The 22,343-nt window shown below is 48.2% G+C and overlaps 1 protein-coding gene across 1 annotated transcript in view; it reads right to left on the reverse strand.

The window, feature by feature from the left end:
• The window catches only part of Prkcb (protein kinase C beta), a 350,016-nt gene that overhangs the window by 168,433 nt on the left and 159,240 nt on the right, over window positions 1-22,343 (reverse strand). Inside the window, exons 4-5 of the mRNA XM_052199809.1 lie at window positions 4,538-4,649; window positions 3,652-3,780 (exon numbers count right to left, since the gene is read on the reverse strand). Of these exons, the coding sequence (XP_052055769.1) occupies window positions 3,652-3,780; window positions 4,538-4,649 (241 nt within the window). The remainder of the gene's footprint in view (window positions 1-3,651; window positions 3,781-4,537; window positions 4,650-22,343) is intronic.

Below are 22,343 nucleotides of genomic sequence, written 5' to 3' on the forward strand. Positions count from 1 at the left end.
GAGATGAGGATGTCAGCTTCTCTGTTGATAGGATGATAATGAATCAAAATAGTTTTTTGCACAGGGACTCAAAATGTTGACTTCTGGCTCATTGTATGACTCTGATCTAATCTTATGATGTTGTGCTCCTTTCTCCCATAAGGTCACTAGGCATAGCGATGTCAACATGGCTTCCTATGCTTCTAGAAGGACCACTGCTCCGTGTCTTTTCTATATCATCCAGAGAACAAGGAGGTCATGGGTCCAAGGGGTGCATCCTGGTTCCGTGGTGCCTACTATTGGCATTGGATGAGGTTGTGTGTGCGCTCAACTTTCTTATAAGAATAATACTGTGAGATCGAATCTCTGCTGATTCTAACCTCAGAAGGCACCAATGCAAGGATCATCTGTGGAGGTCTCACATCTAACGGGATATTCAATGGTATTTTGATTCCACAAATGTGTAGTGATACCAAACTTATCAAGGGCTGGGGAGATGGGTTATGAACCAAAATGACCTACTTTGCCCCCATGGGGCTAATATCAGGAGAAAGGCAGAAAGTAATCAAACCCAAAACTGTATCCATCCAAGTTCAAGGTCTCTATACTGTGAGTGACTGGGGCATGGGGAAGTCAGGCTAAGAATCTGTTGAGCTCTGCAAAGGAGTTAAACTCCAGGAGAAGAAAACACGGCAAAGATGAGCACACACAGGGCCGCTTTCTAGAGAATTCCTGGAGAGAGTATGGATGGACAGTGGCCCCACTGGGTCTGCTCTGTGTGATCTGAGGACATGAGGAAGCCCACTAGTGGGCTCAGAAGAAGAATTGGCTGGATTTCCGTTCTGATCATGGCCTACAAGAGCCACAAGAGTGGAGAGTCAACCCGGCTTTCAGTAGCAGGGGAGATAGAAACCCTTCTGCCCAGGGAGAGGCTGGACTTATGCATAGCATATGAGACCCGGGTCTGACACCAGTGTCCCAGGCTGGTGGCCAGGGGAAAGTTCTAACCCTACAAATGCTTCTAGGGTTTGCGTGAGGTAAAACACAAAGCCACTTCCGGTGCAGAACTTCTAAGAAGGCTCCAGGCAACCTTTGATAACTCTCTTAATAGAATCAATAAATAAGGTTATACTGAGCACAGCCTGTGCCTGAATTGTGAGGCAGTTATTAGCAAGGCTTAGTGACATGGTGGCCCAGATGGGAGTCTCTGTTCTGCCTCAGACCTTGGTCAAGTTTGCCAAGTCTTCGTCTCTCCTGGCCTGCGAGGGCAACAATTGTAATCCACTGAGCAATCTCACAGACACTACTAAAATGCTGGCAGCTTTGTAATTAAAGTTCTCAGGGCCCTAAGGATGGAAAATTCCATCCCGAACTTTAAGGGGGCCTCAACATTCCTTCCTGCCACCTGTGACCATGACCTTATATGGACGTAAAGTCCTTATGGATGTGCTCAAGTGAGGATCAGGTCATAGTAGTTTAGGGTGGGCTTTTAGGGCTTGCATCCTAATTCAGCAGATGCAGAGCAAAGAACACATATAGCATTACAGTCACAGAACCCCAAAGATGGTCAGCAACCAGCAGAAGTATGGACCAGACTCCCTTGGAGCCCAGCTCAAGAAATAACACTACTGACCCTTGACCTAGACCTCCAGCCTCCAGGACTCTGCAAGAATAAAAGTCTGTGGTACTTGGTTGCTATAGCAACAGTCCGCACAGATGTGTCCCAGGACAGCCTGATTGTCTTTAGCATGGTTATGCAGAACATCTGAGCTTGAGCTCAAAAGAATCCTATGCCCTCAAATCATCAAAGGCTTCCCCATGGAGTCCCCTAAGAGCTACTGTTGCTAAATGAGAAAAGGAAACTATGGGAAATTAAGCAAAGGAACAAAGGGGAGTTAAAACACTAACCTGTTACGGATAGGAAAGTGCTTTCAAGTCAATCGGACCTAGCTGGGGAACTGGGCACCTGCTGAACCTGTTTCCAGATAGGTAAAAGGGTAATGATCACCTCCTTGGATAACGTTCCTGAAATGAGTGTAACAGGCAAGATGGGCCTGTGGATCTAAATACACTCTGTAAATGTGGCTGCCCGTGGTAATTGTTCTGAACCACTAGGTGGCAGCAGAGCCTCAGTTTTTGTCCCTCAGACACTGGCAGCTAGAGCAGGTGGTAGGAGCAGGCTTCCCTTGAGCTTGCCGCCCTAAGATTCTCTGCGTCCCACCCCAAGCCCACAAGAACCCCTGGGAGACAGCTGCCCCCTCCCTTGGCCTGTCCTTGAAAGAAAAAGCCTCTAAGCTTCTCTAAGAACTCACCAGGTTCCCCAAATGACCCTTTCAAAAAGGAGTTATATTATTCAACTTTTCTATGGTTTAAGCAAACCCTTGACCACGTTAGGGGTCGGCAGGTCAGTGCCACTAAAGCATTCCGGGGCCTCAGAAACTGGCCAACTTAACAAAACCAACCCCTTCCATGATGCAATGGTGAGGGAGGCCTTGTTTATTCAAATTAGTTATGTAAGTCTACAGAGTTTGTGTCACAAGCCTCGAAGAAACTGTTCCTTCAAATCTTCATGCCACTTCGTCTTTTATTTATTTGTTTATTTGTTTATTTTTGGTACTGGTTTTGCCGTGACTAACAGGTAAGTACCTGCCAGTCCAGCACAGATGAATTTCTATTCTCCGAGTATCATGAATGCTCACTACAGAAAATCAGATGGACCCTCCTTTCTGCCCTTTGCGTGTCTCCACGCCTCAGCAAACTGCGCTGTTTCTCTTTCTTAGTTCAGACACAAAATAAGTATGCACAACATTACAGTGATTGGCATAGCTCCCAACAGGTTAAAATAAATTTCAAAGACATCAAAGGCCCCGGGGAGTTCCCTGGAGTGCACAGCCCCTCCCTCCTTCCCTCCCTCTTTAAGACATAAATTCTTCCAAATTTGGTGTTGGTCATCAAGACTCTATGTTCCCATTGGAAAAGTCTGGGGAGGAGGCGAGGATGCCGTCTCCGTTATCTGGAGAAGGGCACAGGGACTTCACGTTCCAGGAGACAAGGAGAGAACAGATAGGAGGCAGGCAGGAGATTCTGTGAAATTTCAAGTCCCTCAGTATCCTCAATACTAGGAAATCACAGCTGTCTGAGCAGTGCAGACACATGTGAGAAATTACCTTGATTTGATCATTATGAATGGTACATGTGTCAAAATACACTACGCCCACAAATGTGTACAATTGTTGTACTTTAATTACATATTCTTTGCTGTTGTTGTTGTTTTAAAGAAGGATGAACAGAAGGCCTGGGTGCCCTGGTGATACACGAAAGTTACCTTGACTCGATTGTTGCATATTATACATGTGTCAAATACACTATGGCACAAGCAAATGCAATTGTTATCATTTCAATTACACATTTTTTGTTTGAAAGAAGCCTGGAAGGCTCAGGTTGCCCTTCAGGCAGCTGCAGCCACCCCAAGGTGCTGAGAAGGTGGCTCTGAGGGTCTGCAGTCTGAGGATTTCACTGTGGAGAAGGCCCACACGGGAGGCAGGAGCAGAGCAGCAACGTTATGCCTCTCCGTGCACCTGTACCCTGCCTGCGCACTTTCCCCCCACCCCCTCGCATGTTTACAGAACTCAGAAGCTCTGGCACCAATGCAGGAGCCGCGAGGCCACCTACCAACAACGATGAGAACCTCCCTGTCGATATGCGCCTGGATGTAGATGCGGCCGCGGCGCTCCGTGTGGTCAGTGCCACAGAGGCTGGGGACATTCATCACACAGCGCTTGTGGACGTTCATCATACAGGCTGTGAGGGCAGAGAGAGGTATGGCTCAGGTTGGTTCAGGTTGGCCCAGGCTGAGCCTTACCCAGACCCACTGCTGCCTTCCTGTTCCCTGACCCTAGAGACAGTCCCACCTAGCAAAGAACAAGCTTCCTTGACAGCATCTTACCAGAAGGACTTCTCCAAATTGTTCTCACAACCCTTATGGGTGGAGGAAGATGGGGTCATCCTCCCTGAAGGCCAAGGTATAGCCTGAAGCAGTCCCTCTATACTTCTACACCCCTGTGGTTCTGATCGCCAACTTGAATGCCCAGTGCACCATTCCTACAAGTGAGGGAAGATGTGGAGGTGGTCCCATGGAGGGCAGAGCCACACCAACCCTATATAGGAATGCTTACACAATGTTGTCATGGCCCATGACACAATGTCATATAGGAATGCTTACACAATGCTGTAATTGGCCCATGTTTAATGTCAGCAGGAACATACTTAAGAAAGACGTCTCCTAGTTTTAAAGTAATGACATATAATAGCTTGAGTTCCCTAGAGAGTGGGTGCAACAGGGAGGTGACTTTAGGAAGTGTTATATAGAAGGATGAACTGGCCCACCTTGTTATGGGGAGAAGAACTCAAGACAGGGGCATTGGGAAATAGTACCTGTCCTACCCAGGAGTCAGGGGAACACAGTGCAAATGTGGACCCTAAGCCATAAGACAGAAGCCTCCCTTGTGGCATCGCCCCATGGGCATATGCTCCCCTCCCTAGGCGGTCAAGTACTTACTGTCGCATTTCATCCCCTGGTGAATGAGTCCGTACAGCAGTGATCCGCAGTGGTCACAGAAGGTGGGGCTTGAATAGGTGTGGATCTTAAACTTGTGTTTGCTCCGGGGGTCCTAAGACCAAGAGAAACAGACAGAAGAGGACGCTTGTTAGTGAGGAGAGGGGAGGACTAAGCCTGCATTGAATGTCCCTAGACAACTTGTCAAGGACTGAGCCGGATCCTGCCATGCCTGTGAGGACCAGGGCTGGAGCACCAGAGCTGGAGCACCATCCACAGAGCAGGACCAGAGGAGTGAGTACATAAGTAAGACCAACGACTGGTCCAACTCCATGTCCAGAAGGCATTCACAGGGCCGACCTGCAAATCCCCCTGCTCCTGTCTGCATCCACCCCTTCATTCTGTAGACAGTCTTCCAGAGTGGTCTAAACCCGAGTGTAAGCACAAGGTGTTCCCACTTACAGGTCATTTGACAAGTCCTCAGCCCCAGGGAACATTCTTCAGTGAGGAGGACAGTCTACAAGCTGTGGCCGCGAGGGCTGGGCTCCCACCCGTCCCTCTCACAGTAGAGCCCTTGAACTATAGCGGAGGACATGCTTGACGGACGCCAGACTTCCTAGCTTCCTTTGTAGCTCGGTGCGGCCATGGGTTCCAACCAATGGGAAGTAGAAACTTCTGGATCATTCCACTCAAAGGAACACAAATGTGCCTTTTGCCTCTTTTCCCCTCCCCGCTGACCAGAAAGTGAGAAAATGTGATGCCCTTGAACTCAAACGTGGAGCCTGAGAACAGAGTCAGCCTAACAGCCTTGGACACACCTTTGAGGTTGATGCCTGAGCAGAAAAACCTCATGTCTGCTCAGGTCTCCATATGTGGAGGACTATACACTTATTACTATTTATTGGTTACGGCAGCTTGCACAGTCCCTTAATAAGCATGGTCACAACACCCTGGTGGTCTGCTTAGAGGACACGGGGTCAGACTTTGGTGCATAAACCAGCACTCTTCTTTGTGGAACAGCTTTGGGCAAGTTCTTTCATCTCTTTCTGCTTCAGTTTCCTTGTCCATAAAATGCACATAATGACAGTGCTAAGGCTGTCATTACAGCACAAGACTGTTGGAAAGAATAAACGGATTAACCTGCGTGGAGGGCAGAGCACCTGCAGCACACTGAGCACAAGGGCCCAGCATCACTGCGGCTTCCCCACGGGGTATGCTCGACACACGCACAGTATCAGGCGCATGGCGTGTTCTCAGTACTCAGAACACACTCACACACACTCACACACACACACACACACACGACACCCTCCCTGCTCTCTGCTCTGCACATCCCTTCTCCCTCAAATGCCTTCCTCTTTCCAAACCCAGGGCACAGCTGCTTCCTTCTAGAATCAGTACTGACTGGGCTGAAGCTAATTTTGTGAGTGAAGGTTCCAGCCCAGGGCTGATGGGACACTTAGTAGCTGCAGTCTGCCCCTCCTCTCCCTCCAGCCTTTCACTGAGCCACCGATTTACTGATGCAGGGGCAGGTACCGCCTTAAAATTTATATATAATTTGATATGTATGTATGCATGTATACATGTATGTATGTACGTATGTACCCATGCTACTGACTGACTGGCTTGACCAAAGAGACTCTTCTAATTTGAAAATGAATCCATGTACCTATTCAAATCTGGAAAAAGCACAAACAGAACCTGACCATACTGAGGTATCAATGCTGGTGAGAACACCGGAAATTTTCATGCAGTTGGCAGAGGTGGGTGACGGTTATTTTCAAAGCTGAACACCCCTTATCATAGATGACCTATCTCTTGAGTCTCAGATGAAATGAAAACCTGTCTATTGAAATCCCATATGTGAAATTACAATCGCTCTGTTCAAAATGACTCGAAACCCTGATATATCCCAAAAATGTCCTCCAGTGTGTAGATGGATAAGGGATGACGCATATTTGCTTTGGGTCCCTTCTGGGCCATTTGATATACTGACCTCATGAAAGTCGAGCTTGGGTTTCAGTTGGGGGTTGACTTTCCTATGCCTGCCTTGTATATAAAGCAAGGGAGACCAAATACAAGAGCAAGTCAGTGTGGTGTTTATTAAGAGCCAGGGGTGGGGAGAGGGCAGAACAGCACTTGAGGACATATTTTAGTGTTTGGAACTATCTCTACACCAACTGGGTGGTTTTGTTGTTTATAATAGTGATTCTGCAGTATGGAAAAATGAGCTTTGGGGCTGGGGCACTTGGTGCATAAACCATTTGGCATACAGCCTGAGGACTGGAAATCAAGTCCTCACCATCATGTAGAGGCCAGTGGATATGGCAGTACACCTATGATGCCAGCCCTCCTAGGGCAGCAACAGGAAATCACTGGAGCAAGCTGGCCAGAACCGGTGAGAGAGCATGCCTCAGTATACAGGTAGAGTCGACACTGGACATTAGCCTCTGGATCCACAAGCACACGCACGTGGCCATACCCATGCAAGCATCTGTCCACATAAACATGTATTTTAATGAGGCTCTCTCAAAGTTCCGCAACCATGTAGGTTTCTGTGCCCTGCGTCTTCAAAATGAGTTGCAGTTTCTTTCATGACATTAGAGCCTACTGTCATTATCAGCCCTTACAGAGTCCTGAATAGTCAAGTCTGAAAGTCCGTGTTGTTTTGCTCTGACCAGCAAGGCCAGCAGGGCTAGCTGAGCTCAGATCATGTTCAAGGACCCCAGCAGCCACCAAGCACGGTCACCCGGTCACAGTCTCAGCAGTTACTCTCATTACAAATGCAGGGTTTGGAAATCACCATCTAACAACCAGCAGTCACCATTAGGAGCTTGTCTTCATTCCTGGACAAAGAGACTGCCACACACTGAGTTTCTAAGAAAGAGTCCCCTGTCCCTGCTGCAGAGCACTGCCTACTGTACCCTTAAAAATGGGGGAGCACTGCTTCAACGCCACCCAAAAGCATGACCAATAGCAGCCTGTGGGCTTTTCAACCCCACTACCTAATCTCTAAGGAGGGGAGAGCTGAGCTTGGTCCCGCCCAGTAGGTGGGACACGTACATGGGATTGGCGGGCAAGCTTGCTATCACAGCCCACTGGAAGGAAGCTGCTGGGTCCAGACTCCACATCGGGACCTGAAATAGTTGATGTTCGTGGCTGAGACAAGCTGAATTCCAAGGTCAAGGTCAAGGTCGAGTTGTCTCTTGGGTCTTGAGGTCCTTTCCCGACTCTGATTTGTTGACCTCATAAAAATCAGGCATAGGCTTCATCTAAAGGAGGCTGAACTTCTTTAGATTTAACTTATGTATGAAATAGGAGGCTTCCTGAGCTCTGTTTTAAGACTGCAGGCAAATCTCAGCTAACCGTGAATTGCCTGGGTGGGCTTTGCGCTTCTCTCCACGTCAGCATCCTCTCAGGAGACCTCAGGGAGAAGCTAGGCATTTCTGACCAAGTGACACAATGACATCAAGACCCAGCACATATTTTCAACCTTTTAGAGGGAGCAACTGGCCCACAGAACAAGAAAGAAAAGGAGAACATGGTTACTGGCAGTGTGTGTGTGTGTGTGTGTGTGTGTGTGTGTGTGTGTGTGAGTGTGTGGTGTGTGTGTGTTTGAGTACCTCAGGTTGAACTGTCTGTAGTCCTCAGGACATACCACATGGAAAGTGTTCTTTGCTTCCATCTGTGCATGTGTGTCTGTGTGTGTACATGCATGTACAGGTACATAGGTCAATATTAGGTGTCTTCCCCAGTCCTTCTCCACATTATACTCTGAAGCAGCTATATGTTCTGGTTAGTTTTTCTGTCAATGACACAAGCTAGAACTAGAAAGAGGAACCTCAATTGAGGAAACTGGCTCCATCGATTGCCTGTAGGCAGGTTTGTAGGGCATTTTCTTGATTCATGATTGATGGGGAGGATCCAGCTCACTGTGGGCAGTCCCACCCCTAAGCAGGTGGTACTGAGATATATAAAAAGTAGGCTGAGCTAGCCCTGAAAATCAAGTCAGTAAGCAGCAGTCCTCTACGACCTCTGTTTCAGTTCTTGGCTCCAGGTTCCTGCCGTGAGTTCCTGCCCTGACTTCCCTTGATGATGGACTGTAGCTTCCAAAGTGAATTAAACCCTCCCGCTCAAGCTATGTTTGGTCATGCTTTTTATTACATCGATAAAAGGCAGACTGAGACAGTCCCTCACTGGACCTGAAGCTTCTTTATTAGGCCAGCAAGCCCAAGTGTCTCCTCGCCCCCACCTCCCCAGCAATGAAACCACAGGCAGACACTGCTGGGCTCAGCTTTCGCTGGGGATCAGGCTCAAGTCCGCTCAAACGAACAGGAAGCACTTTGCTGACTGAGTGATCTCCTCAGTCCCTTAGTACCTTCTCTGTCAGCTAGGTGGCCTCTTGCAAAGATGGGGTCCACCCCACCCCACCCCACTCTCCTTCCTCTCCTCAGTCTCCACGTTCAATCACTTAATACTTCTCAGTTCAGATAATGCTAACACAGCACTTTACTCATTCGTTGTCTCTAGGGCTTTAGGAATCAGCTTGGAGCAAGGGCAGAATACCCACTGTCACAAAAGCCACATTCTAATTGCAGAGAGGGGAAAAAAAACCTGCCCTGCCCTCCCAAATCTCTCCAACACAGTATTTCAATCTCTGGATTGTAATTGTGTGTTTAAATTGCATTTCACCCACGCTTAGCTGCAAGCAATTCGGGGGGGAATTTCTCACAATCCCTACCGTATCCCCAAGGCATGTATTATACTTGACATGTACAAGGTGTTCAATAAATGTTTAGCCTTTGAGAGTTAGCATTTATTGAGCACGACGTGTGCCAACAACAACTCTCAGGGATTTATCACACGCTGATTTGCTTGACCCACATCGCTACAGATGGGTGCTATCCGCTACCCCCATCGTAGCAACTGGGGGACTAACTGATAAAGTGCTTTGCCTAGGATGTCCTGGCTTCCATGAGCAAAGTGTTTTGTCTAATGGTTGGCACACAGCAAGAGGTGACTGAGTTACCATGGCAGTGGCAAGGCTATAGTCATCACTGTGAGCCACCGTACCCTGGAGCCAGGCACAGGCTGCTTTAGGAAAATGACCTGTGGAGCATTGTGCCAGATGAATTAGAGCCAGCCAGGGCACAGGATAGAGTGGAGTTCACCTCATGATGGTTTCTTTTCTTTCTGAGCCAGGTTTTATGTAGCCGAGGCTGGCCTCACATTTACTATGTAGCCAAGGATGATCATGAGTTTCTGATCCTCCTGTGTGGATCTTCCAAGTGTTGGGATCACAGGCATGTACTAACGTGTGGTTTATGTGATGCTGAAGATGGAACCCAGAGCATCATACGTGGTAGGCAAGCATTCTTCCAATTGAGCTACATCCCTAGACTCCATGGCTTTAAAAAGTCATCTGTTTACTTTGTCTGTGTGTGTGTGTGTGTGTGTGCATAGCTCATGCATGGGTGTGTATATGTGCATGATGCATGTGTGTGTGTGTGTGTGTGTGTATGTGCATAGCTCATGCATGGGTGTGTGTATGTGCATGATGCATGTGTGTGTGTGTGTGTGTGTGTACATGTGTGTGTGTGTGTATCTCAGTGGGAAACTTTTGGGGGATGTCGTTTTCTACACCCACCATGTGGGTCCCAGGGCTGAATTCAAATTACCAGACTTGTCAGCAAGTGTTATTATCTGCTGATACATCTCACCAGACACTTTAGGGTCTCTTTGAAGGTTTGGGAGCACCTGATCGCAATCTCTTGCCTTCGCTTCCACCAGAATTCACACTCTGAAGTACCAGCTCCCCTCTCCCATCACCTCAATCCCCGAGACGGTCCAGACAAGCTGTGACACCTTCTGATCAGCTCTACCCCCTTCCTTCCTGCCGTGTGACACCACTTGGCACAAAACTACACTCACAGGCTTAATCCTCATTAAGGAGAACCTTCCGAGACGTCTGTCCAGGCCTAAGCAAGCCCAATAGTCTGATGTGAGCTGATATAAGCAGCTGTGCTTTCCGTTTTGAGGTGTCTGCACCCCGAGACATAGCTAGCGAGATAAGCTGGCTGTGGGGTCCAGTTTGCTGAGCAGCTTAGAAGCAGATAGAGGCCCAAGCTTGTTCAACTGTGCTCCAAAGGCAGGGGAGGAGAGAGAGAGGGAAACAGGTCACAGGACCCTGGGGTTGGACGTCTTGGTTCCAATCCCTCAGAGGCATGTTACACTGCTTTCTTGTGGCCCCTAAAGGTTTCTCTTCATGCTTCAGCCTGCCCCAGAAGGAATATTCCCAGTCACCAGGGGTGAGAGTCAAGATAACTACTTGGGCCTTGGCACAGGCTCCTCCTACTGACCAATCAGAATGAACTAAGTGGGCCAATCAGGAGGCCCTGGGGTGTTGGGCTTGAACTCTGAAGAGGCAGATATGGCTACCTGGGAGAAGAAGGTAGTGCCTCAGAGGGCTCAGTGGCTGTTTACCAATTGGTTTAAAAAATATGCCACATTTTTACAACTGCCGTGGGTGTGGTGAGGGAACCAAGCCCAGTGTCTGCCCCAGCTATTAAAGTGTGAATCCAAGATGTCTTTCATAGGCCTGGGCCCTGAGTGCATGATCCCAGCTGCTGGTGGTGGAAAGTTTACGAGATGGGGACCAGCTGGAAGAAGTAGATCCTAATGGGTGTGTTCTTAGGTGCATCCTTTCTCTGTCCTTCCCTGGCATACTCCCTGCTTCCCATCCACCATGCAGTGAACAGTTCTTATCTTCCACTCATTCCTGAACAGGGCAAAGAGAGCACAGGCTGAATGAGAGCACTGACCTGAGAGCCAATTGTTCCTCCTGCAAGCAGCCCTGTATTCGGTCACAGTGATGATAACACAGACATATCTTACATTACTACCACATCTACATTCCCTTCCCAGCCTGGACTCCTGCTTTGGGCCAGGCCCGCTGTGATGGGTAATCTTGGTTGTCAACTTGGCTGCATCTGAAATCAACAAAAATCCAAGATGCTGGGCACACCTGTGAGGGATTGTCTTAATCAGATTATTTGAAGAAGAGTGAGCCATCCTTGATCAGGGCACACCTTCTGGTGGCAGCCCAGACAGAAGGGCGTGTAAGACAGAAACTTTGCCTTTTGCCTGCTTGTCCCCCGCCCCACTCCCACAGGCACGTTCCTGCTGCTGTGGGGTTGGTTCCTCCACTGATATTAGAACCGACTTCTTTGAGATTCCAATGTAGACCGGAGGCCAGCAGTTCTCTTCAGTGCCAAACTGGAACTGCTGAGCCAATCAGCGTCATGAACTGGATTATTGACCTTTCTAGTGTGTGATAGCCATGGCTGGGCTACCTGGACCACAGCCTGCTAGTCACTCTAATAAGTCATATATATGAATAGATATGAGTATAAATCAGGCATGATTCATGCATATTCATGTATAAGATTTATATTCATATATGTGATTTATATTCATATATAATTTATTCTCATATATTCATATTCATATGTATATTCATTCTATCAGTCCTGTTCCTTTGGAAAACCCTAATACACCTGCTGTACAGCTTTGAAGTCGAACTCTGCCTACAGTGGTCTCTGATCTCATTCAAAGACACGACTTCCCTCTCTGCCCCACCGCCTCTCTCTCCCAGGCCCTGTTGAATGCCTTGTACCTGACTGATCCATGGCCTACCTCCTCCTCTATGCTCAAAGGCCACAGTCTAGGGCACACAGGCCAGCTCCAGCCTGCACACCAGCTACAACTACTCCTATCCTGCCTCTTAGCCAGCTGAGAGGATTTGAGTCCCTTAAAAGTCCTAGCATGTCAGGTACAATGTGTACACTTCCTGATTCCATTACGAAAATCACAGGTTGTGACCACAGTGGACACACGCTTCTATGTGTGGCTGCCTCACAGGGTGAGCTCTCCCATCCTCCACAGTCCCCATGACTCCCCACTGTGGTCTCCCCCCACCCCAGCCCACCCCGTTCCTATCTCTCTCTTCTCCTTTTGCATTTGTCCCTGAAGACTTCAGTTCTGTGATATCTGTAAGCTAACACCCTTCTTCACCCCACAGTCCTTTGGGTGTGAACACAGTTCCTCTTTATTCCCAAAAATCCTACCAGACACAATGTCAAACGCTCGAAATTGTTGCACGTCCTTGCTGTCCCGGCATCCCTGGAGTCTCCTCTTCCACACCAAGGAATTGTGTTCTCACAACACCATGGCCAGATTTCTCTCCCTAATGTTCGTGTGGTAGGAACTCTGTCACCAGAATAAGCAGCAGGTAACCCTCACTGCCAAGTGTCCTGGCACCTCTGATCCTGACACTCACAAACTCGGAACTCACAGGTTATCTGTGTATGCACAGGACTGGTCCAGTCTCACAGAGGGAGATGCCTCACCCCTCCCTGGAGATTTAAATACAGTGAATGATTCAGAGGGAAGAAGAGGCCGCTTCCTCAGTATTACAGCCACTGGCAAGATGCCCGTGCCTCTTAATTAACCCTCCCTGTAAACACCCTAAAAAAATTCATTGGGTCATTTTTAAAAATGATTTCCTTTTATTTTATGTTCATTGGTGTTTTGCCTGTATGGATGTATGTTGGTGTGAGAGTGTCAGATCCCTGGAACGGTGCTTACAGGTGTGAAATGCCATGTGGGTGCTGGGAATTAAACCTGGGGTCCTCTGGAAGAGCAGTCAATGCTCCTAACCAGTACACCATTTCTCCAGCCTTATTGATCATTTTTTAAAAGAGACAGGAAGTCCTTAGTAAGAAAGGACAGGAATGTCTTATGCTGGGCAACTTTTCATTGGACTCCTGATCTGGGCAGCCCAAAAAGAGGAAGCACAGGTAAGAGACAGTAAAAAATAAAATAAAATACAATAATAAAACTTAGGGTCTCTAAGTCCAACATAATAAAAAACCTTTCCCGCTCTGAAAGGGCATCCTTGTGGCTTTGGGCAAAAGAGCTGGGTTCTGCTGGGTTCAGGCAAGGCTGCGGCTATGGGAAAGCCGAAGCAAAGGGGAGGCCAAGACACACCCCAGGACACACCCCAGGATACACCCTAGTAGGTCACACCCTAGCAGGGCACACCTCAACAGGGCATACCCCAGCAAGACACACCCCAGCAGGGCACACCCTAACAGGACACACCCCAACAGGGCACACCCTAACAGGGCACACCCCAGCAGGGCATACCAACAGGGCACATCCTAGCAGGACACATCCCAGCAGGGCAAACCCGAGCAGAACACACCCCAACAGGACACACCCCCAATAGGGCACACCCCCAATAGGGCACACCCCAGCAGGGCACACCCCAACAGGGCACACCCTAACAGGGCACACCCCAGCAGTATACACCTCAACAGGGCACACCCCAGCAGGGCATACTCCAACTGGGCATACCCCAGCAGGGCACACCCTAGTAAAATATACTCCAACAGGGAACACCTCTGCAGGCCACACCACATCAGGCCACACCCCTGATGTATGTGGCCTGAAACACTTTGGCAGGACACACCCAACCAGAACATACCACTGCAGGGCACATTCCATCAGGGCACACCCCACCAGAGCACAGCTTCGGCCTGTGTTGTTCCTAGATATCACTGCTAATGAAAATCCCCAAAGCTGTACTCCCCAAATAAGAAAAAGAGCCCAGGGCAGGAACAGGTGGGTGTGGCTAAACTGAGCTGAAGACTCCCATTAGAAACAACCCTAAAACAGAAGGATTTGAGCAAACATGGGTTCTGATGAAACCATGTGATCACAGGCAGTACACTTAACCCCTGGATCCCTGGCCATAACAACAGACATCTTCATTATATTTAGACTCCAGGGGCAAAGATCTCTACATAGTCCTGATCTCACCGAAGTGTTAACTCTCTTTTTATCCTATAGAAGAGAAACTACTGGTCAACCTCCCCAAACCACAACCATGCACCCTCACAATCCCATACATCTGTTTGATAGCATTCCTTTGGCACTTTCCTTAATGCAATTTTCTTTCAATAAAAGCATTTGTGGTAGTTTGAATGAGACTGCTCCCCCATAGGCTCATGTATTTGCTTGCTCAGTCCCCATTTGATGGACTGTTTGGAAAGATTAGGAGGCGTGACCTTGTTGGAGGAAGCGTGGCCTTGTTGGAGTAGGTGTGTTGCTAGGGGTGGGCTTTAAGGCTTCAACATCTCTCTCTCTCTCCCCCCCCCTCTCTTCTCCTCTCCTTCCCTCCTCTTTCCTTCCCTCCCCTCTCCAGGCCTGCTACCTGTGTATCAGGATGTAAAACTCAGCTACTTTTCTAGCACCTTTCTTACCTGTGTGTCGACACACTCCCTACTATGATGATAACGGATTAAACCTCTGAAACTGTAACCAAGCCCCAGTTAAATTCTTTCTTTTGTAGGAGTTGCTTTGGCTACGGTATCTGTGGTGGTTTGAATATGCTTGGCCCAGGGAGTGGCACTATTTGGAGGTGTGGTCTTGTTGGAGGAAGTGTGTCACTGTGGGGGTGGGCTTTAAGAGCTTCCCCCTGGTTGTCTGAGGATGCTAGTCTTCTCCTGTTTGCCTTTGAAACTAGGTGTTTAACTCTCATCTCCTCCAGTACCATGCCTACCTGGACACTGCCATACACCCCACCTTGACGATAATAGACTGAATGTCTGAACCTGTAGGCTAGCCCCAATTAAATGTCCTTTATAATAGATGCCTTGGATGTTCACAGCAGTAAAACCCTAACCAAGACAATGTCTCTTCACAGCACTAGTAACTAAGACATCATTTTAAAGTGAAATTCCTTAAAAATGGGGTCAATGTGCAAATGAGGATGTTTTTCCTAATACATATCCAGATGAAATTAAATGCCTGTCCCAATAGTTTTTAGGAGCTCTAGAAAGACAGGTATATATGTTCCTGGTGGAGGGGGTCTATTGGTATGATGCTCTGGGAGAGACATACTTGAAGCAGTGAGGAAGAAAGAAGATACCTGCCTAGCCAAACACATGAGCCAAATAAACCCTGGAGATAATGGGGTAGCAAATGTCAAATCCAGAGTGCCCTCATCGTCCAGTTCTGTTTTTCATAGCAAATGGTTTTAGCTTGGACCTCCATTTCTTTTTCTCTCTGCTGTCTCTGTTTCTCCTCCACCTCTTCCTCCTCTTCTTCCTCCTCCTCCTCCTCTGCCTCCTCTTCCTCCTCCTCCTCTTCTCCTTCTCTTCTTTTCTTGAGGTAGGGTCTCTTACTGGAGCACTAGTTGACCTGGAGCCCATTATGTAGCATAGGCCTGTCTTAAACTCATAAGGATCCTCCTACCTCAGACTCCTGTGGTGTGACTAAGATCAAATTGGGTTGTTGTTGTTGTTGTTTTTAAAGTCAATCAATACTGGTGGGAGCCGCCTAAATGAATCCTTGTGAGTGAGGTCACAGGTGGTGTTACCTAGGCGTGGGTAGGACCTGCACTGGCATGGAAAGACTGCAAGGGTATGTATCCATAATTGTGAGTCAGTTATTGATGTTAAATAATCAAAGACATTTCAGCTGAGACATGAATTGTGCATATATATGAGGCATCATGAATGTGGGGTACAACATATATTCTGTAATATATGAGCTGAAGAAACCCGTGCTGTGTAATATTGGTACTTGAGAGAACCCCAGGACCTAGCACATGCTACACTCCGAGCAAAGATAGATTTTGAAGTGAACTGAAAAGCCCAAGGAGAAAACAAAACTGCCTAAGACGCTGAAGAATACGTACACACTTCTTTTGTTTTGTAAGCATATGAGACAGGTAAGGAAATATATTCTTATCTGGGCTTGCACACTTGTAATCCCAGCACTTGGGGGATGAAATAGGAGGATCAAAAGTTTGAGGGCAAAATGGGTTTTTAGTTTGTCTTCCTCTGCTGTAATGAACACCACGACCCAAAGCAACTTGGGGAGGAGAGGGTTTATTTCAGTTTATAACTTACTCTCCACCACTGAGGGAAATCAGGGCAGAAGCTCAAGGCAAGAACCCAGAGGCAGGAAATAGAAGGAAGGGTGCTGCTCACTGGCTTGCTCTCCAAGGCTTGCTCAGCCTACTGTTTTATAGCCAGAGGTTGGTTCCTCCCACAGTGGGAGGGGCCTTCCCACATCAATCAGAAATCAAGAAAATGCTCCACAGATTCTTCTACAGGCAAATCTGATAGGGACATTTTCTCAATTCATGCTTTTTCTCCCAAGATGATCCTAGCTTGTGTCAAGTTGACATAGAAGCAACCAGCACATTGGGCTATACAGGGAATAAGAGGACAACCTGGACATCAGAACCTGTCTCTGCCTCAGATATACAGAAGAAAGAGCAGTGTCATTCTTAATTATTCACATTGATGTAAAACTCCAGAACCACACACACACACACTAGAAAATCTAATAGAAGTATTAACTCCTGAGGCAGGAAAGAAAGTGGACTTCTCAATATCCACCTTTCTATAGTTTTTAAATAAATTAGAATATTCCGAGGCCCATCTGAATACTTCTCTCTGAAATATAGCAACACCTTCAAGCCTCCGACTTTAAACAAAAGGCTAATGGTTCCCAGAAAACAAAAGAGCCTGGAGACCTTACAGAGACTAGGGTGGCCTGAGATTGCTGTACAACTGTTATGTAGAAAGTCAGAATCTGCAGTTCCACCCACACACCACAGGGAAGAAGGGGCGCTGTTTGTTCTTTCAGAGAGGATGAATACAATTGAAAGCACTGTAAAAGACTGTAGGTGTGATGATTGATGCTTTGTTTAAGTGGATTCGAATCCTGCCTTTCTCCTGGTGAGTAACTGTTCAGTTTCAAGAGTTAATTTCCACTGTGTAAACCTGGTAGATCTCTACAGATGACTTCCTGGGCCCCTACACACATGGTCAAAGTCAGTGTCAGGGGTTAAGGGATGGCCACCTTTAAGCATCACTCCTGCCACTGGTAGTTAGCTCTTCTACTCTGGGCAAAGTATTCAACCCTTTCAGGTTGTCGCTTTCTTACCCGGAAATGTTCACACAATAATAAGACCTAATTCCTAGGTAAGCAAGGGACTTGGTAGAGCCATTTCGTGGGAACTGCCTAACAGTAACTGGTGGAAATATGTATTTAATTAATGTACCCTGCGACTGTTAATTTGCTTTTATTATTCTTCACCCCTTCCCATTTTTGCAGTACAGAGGTGGGATCCAGGGCCTTTCCTGTGCTAAGCAAGCACTTTCTCCACTGAGCTATGTCCCCAGCCTCTGTTTGCCCATTTTTAAATTCAAGTTCATTACTTGCTAATTACTTGTAATGAATTTTCCCATGTATTAATTAAGGTTATTAACTATTCATTCATGATATAGCATTTTCCTAATTCTTCATTTGCCTTCTAATTCTGCTGATGAACTTTATTCAGTATGCAGTGCCTGTGGGGAGGAGCGGGTATCTGTGTTTAGGTGTGTATGTGTGTTTGTGTTTGTATTTGTATCTGTGCATCCTTATGTATGTGTGTGTGGTGTGTATATGTGCATGTACATATATGTATATGCATGTGTATTTAAATTATGGTGTGTGTATGTATGTACCAATACATGCCCATGTGTAATAAAAGCATAGATTTCCCTTTCTCTTTCAGGGTAATATCCCACTGTCATAATTAGAAAGTCCTCCTCAGTATTTCCTTCTGGTCCCTCCATATTTTTCATCTTTTATTCTTAGATCATGATTTCCCTTGGAAATTATCTTAATATGAATGCTGAGAAGAGACATTCATTCCTTTCTTGGTGTTTAGCCAGTCGTAACAACACACACACAAATGCACCTTTCTCCCTGCTGGTTTGAAATGTGTCTTTTATCACGTGCTAATTTCTTATGAATCTTTTGTTCACTTTTAAATTTCTCGGGTGCTACAGTGAAATCTCTATTCCTACCTCCAAACATACAGCTTTAATGTATGATAGGTTTCTGACACCTTGGCATCTCAAAACACTTAACCACCCACCCCTCCCCAGCACGCCTGATATTTTAAAAGTTTTCTGCGCTATCTTTCTTCTCTTTACAATTTTAAAGCTTTGGATTAGCTGTAGAGAATGATGTGATATTCAGCACACACACCCTTCTAGAAATGGCAGTGCCAGCTCAGTGGTACTAATGCATCCAAACCCAGGCTCTGCACCGATGCTGAACAACTTACAAAGGAAGAGGTGAGCGGTCAGGACTGAGGTCAAGAAACTAGCAAAGCTAAGGGCTGCAGCTGAGCAAATCTAGAGAGTGGGGGATGCAGGGGATCGAGACAGTGGCGGCTGGGAGATGGCGAATTCAAAAATAATTTGGGCTTTTCTCTATGTTCCTTCAGAAAAGTACTCCCTCCCAAACAACTGCTTGTAATTAGGGCTAAGCTCTCTTATTTCTATGTATTTTCTCTTTTAATTTATTTTTATTTCATTGTCTTTAAACTGAAATTTTTGTCATGTTGGTGTAACCAGTGGCTGTTATAATGCAGAAGAGTGATGTTTATGCTGTAACTAGACAGCATGGCCAGCCTTGGGAGACATGTGCTGCTGCTCCTGCAGCTTTTCCTGGTAGACACCTGTCCTTCTGGGCAAGCTGGTTTTGTCCACTTTGGGATGTATAACTGTCATTTTGGTGAAGAGTTCTCAGCTCATTAGCTAGATTCACGGAGCCCAGAGTGCAGTGGAGGAGAGGGAGACCTCCACGGCCCGCATGGATTAAGTATATGCCTTCTAGAAGGCTAAGCAAGCAGCTCAAGTTCCACCTAACTGACTGGATTCAGCCCCACCTATAAGGGACATCCCTGAAGGTCCAGCTCCAATTATGCTTCCAAGTTATGAAGGAGGAGCTGCCACCTCCTTCCTATCAAGTCAGTGCCTGAAATTGGCCCAGTGACTTCCCACCTAGCACTGGGCTTGACTCTGTGTAGCAATGAGCCACCACATAGAAAGGCACCATACCTTAGCAGGCCCAGGAAGACCAGAATGACATTTACTCCTGACTCCATGACTTAACAGCTGTGTGACCTGGAGCAGGTTCCATGATTTATCTGTGCTCCCATTTCCTAACCTTTAAAACTGAAATAATAAAGTTAGTCATAGTGACACATTCTTATGGTGTTAGTGCTCTGGGCCCTAAGGCCGGAAGACCATGACTTTGAGGCCAGCCTACACTACATTGCAAGTTCAAGCCAGTGGGGCTGTGCCTCCTCCCCCCCCCAAAGTTTCAAGGGATGATAATAACAGTGGAGACCCCTCATGGGATTCTGAGAACTCTCTGGGTTAACAGGACACAGCACAGTGCCTGGCACACAGTGAGTATCCTTTGTTTGTTGCATGTGACAAATAAATGCTCTTGCTTTCTAGTTCTGTGAAGTCTCATGAAATCACAGTTTTATTGTGCCCAACATCATGGCCAGTATGGAGCATATATCTAACCCAGGTTAGCATAACACAAATGCACTTGTGATCTTGAACAAGTCACTCTCAAGATCCAGTCTCAGTTTCCTCCTAAAAAGACAAAGAAGGGGAGGTTGAGTTTTCCCATGTAAGTCCTTCAGACCTAAGGTCAAGGGTGTTCCGGAGTGCCTGCCACCTCCCAGGGAGGCCTCTCTGTGTGGTCATTATACAAAGCATATGGTGGTTTCAGGAAGCAGTCACACCAAAGCAGACAACAATCTCACTTCATGAATGAATCTTCCATTGCCACAAAACGTGTATGTCCGTCCCCTCCGCTCCTGACCCAGCTTTCCCCAGATGAGGGATGTGACTTGAACCCCCAGCTAAGTGGAGGCCACCTGGATGCCAGACATGAGGTGACCCCATTTGCAAAGAAACTGGGGTATGACTTCTGGGTACACTGAGAGGTGGCTGGCTTCCAGGAGGCACCTCTGACACAAGAGCTCTAGACACACCCAGGTCTGTGTTAGGAGGGCAAAAAGGTCTCTGTCTTTGGGAGGACAAGATATGGAGATTTGTGAATTACAAAAGAATCTCTGGCACTGCCAAGGATGCTGATAAGGCAAATGCCAGGAGAACATCACCCATCCCTGGGATGCCTGGGTCTCAAGAGCCTGCAGGCTCCTATCCTCACAGTCCTGACCCCTAGCAGCCAGGATCCCAAGCCATTGGGTCCACACAGACAAGAGCCCCAAGTGAGAAGCACTGGCTTTGTACATGCTGGCACTGAGGTACAGACAATCCCCCAGAGGCCATTGGGGGTCGGGGGGAATGGCTCTACTCACCTGCTGGAACTGCCACACACCACCCCTGTCCAGGTGGGGAAAGATCAAACCACAGACCTGAGAGAGTCCGACAGAGATGGGGAGGCAATGGCTCTCATGGCTGCAGGAAGAGTTTGCACAGGGAGTTCCTTCCACACTGTTCTAGCTCAGCAGCTTCGAGGGATCAGTGGACTAACATCATCCCTAATATACAGGAGAACAGTGCATAGGCGAGATCTGACCCCAGGACGTGTGTTCTGACAACATGCCCTTCTTCTCTGTGCAGGACCTGAGCCTGTGCACTGCCTCTGCCCTCGTCCCAGAAGGGTACCAGAAGGTTTTGTTTAAAAATAGGAGAAAATCTACTCCAGACCAGGAGTTGGAGAAAGCTGCCAAACAAATGCCAGAAGCTCTTGAGGGTGGTGTCGGTGGTGGTGTCGGTGGTGGTGTCAGTGGTGGTGGTGGTGGTGGTAGTGGTGTCGGTGGTGTCGGTGGTGTCAGTGGTGGTGTCGGTGGTGTCGGTGGTGTCAGTGGTGGTGTCGGTGGTGTCGGTGGTGGTGGTAGTGGTGGTGGTGGTGGTGTCAGTGGTGGTGGTGGTAGTGGTGGTGGTGTCGGTGGTGTCGGTGGTGTCAGTGGTGGTGTCGGTGGTGTCGGTGGTGTCAGTGGTGGTGTCGGTGGTGGTGGTGGTGGTGTCAATGGTGGTGGTGGTGGTGGTGTCGGTGGTGTCGGTGGTGGTGGTGGTGGTGGTGTCAATGGTGGTGGTGGTGGTGGTGGTGGTGTCGGTGGTGGTGGTGGTGGTGGTGATGGTGGTGGTGGTGGTGTCAGTGGTGGTGGTGGTAGTGGTGGTGGTGTCGGTGGTGTCGGTGGTATCAGTGGTGGTGTCGGTGGTGGTGGTGGTGGTGGTGGTGGTGGTGGTGGTGGTGTCAGTGGTGGTGGTGGTGGTGTCGGTGGTGGTGGTGTCGGTGGTGGTGGTGTCGGTGGTGGTGGTGGTGGTGGTGGTGTCAGTGGTGGTGGTGGTGGTGGTAGTGGTGGTGGTGTCAGTGGTGGTGTCGGTGGTGTCAGTGGTGGTGTCGGTGGTGTCGGTGGTGGTGGTGGTAGTGGTGGTGGTGTCGGTGGTGGTGGTGGTGGTGGTGTCAGTGGTGGTGGTGGTAGTGGTGGTGGTGTCGGTGGTGATGGTGGTGGTGGTGGTGTCAGTGGTGTCTGTCAGTGGTGGTGTCAGTGGTGTCGGTGGTGGTGGTGGTGGTGGTGGTGGTGTCGGTGGTGGTGGTGGTGGTGGTGTCGGTGGTGGTGGTGGTAGTGGTGGTGGTGTCGGTGGTGGTGGTGGTGGTGGTGGTGGTGTCAGTGGTGTCGGTGGTGGTGGTGGTGGTGGTGATGGTGGTGGTGGTGGTGGTGTCGGTGGTGGTGGTGGTAGTGGTGGTGGTGGTGGTGGTGGTGGTGGTGTCAGTGGTGGTGGTGGTGGTGGTAGTGGCGGTGGTGGTGGTGGTGGTAGTGTCGGTGGTGGTGGTGGTGGTGGTGGTGGTGTCGGTGGTGGTGGTGGTGGTGGTGGTGGTGGTGGTGTCGGTGGTGGTGGTG

Source organism: Apodemus sylvaticus, chromosome 1 (genome assembly GCF_947179515.1).
Source record: "Apodemus sylvaticus chromosome 1, mApoSyl1.1, whole genome shotgun sequence".
Classification (NCBI taxonomy): Eukaryota; Metazoa; Chordata; class Mammalia; order Rodentia; family Muridae; genus Apodemus; species Apodemus sylvaticus.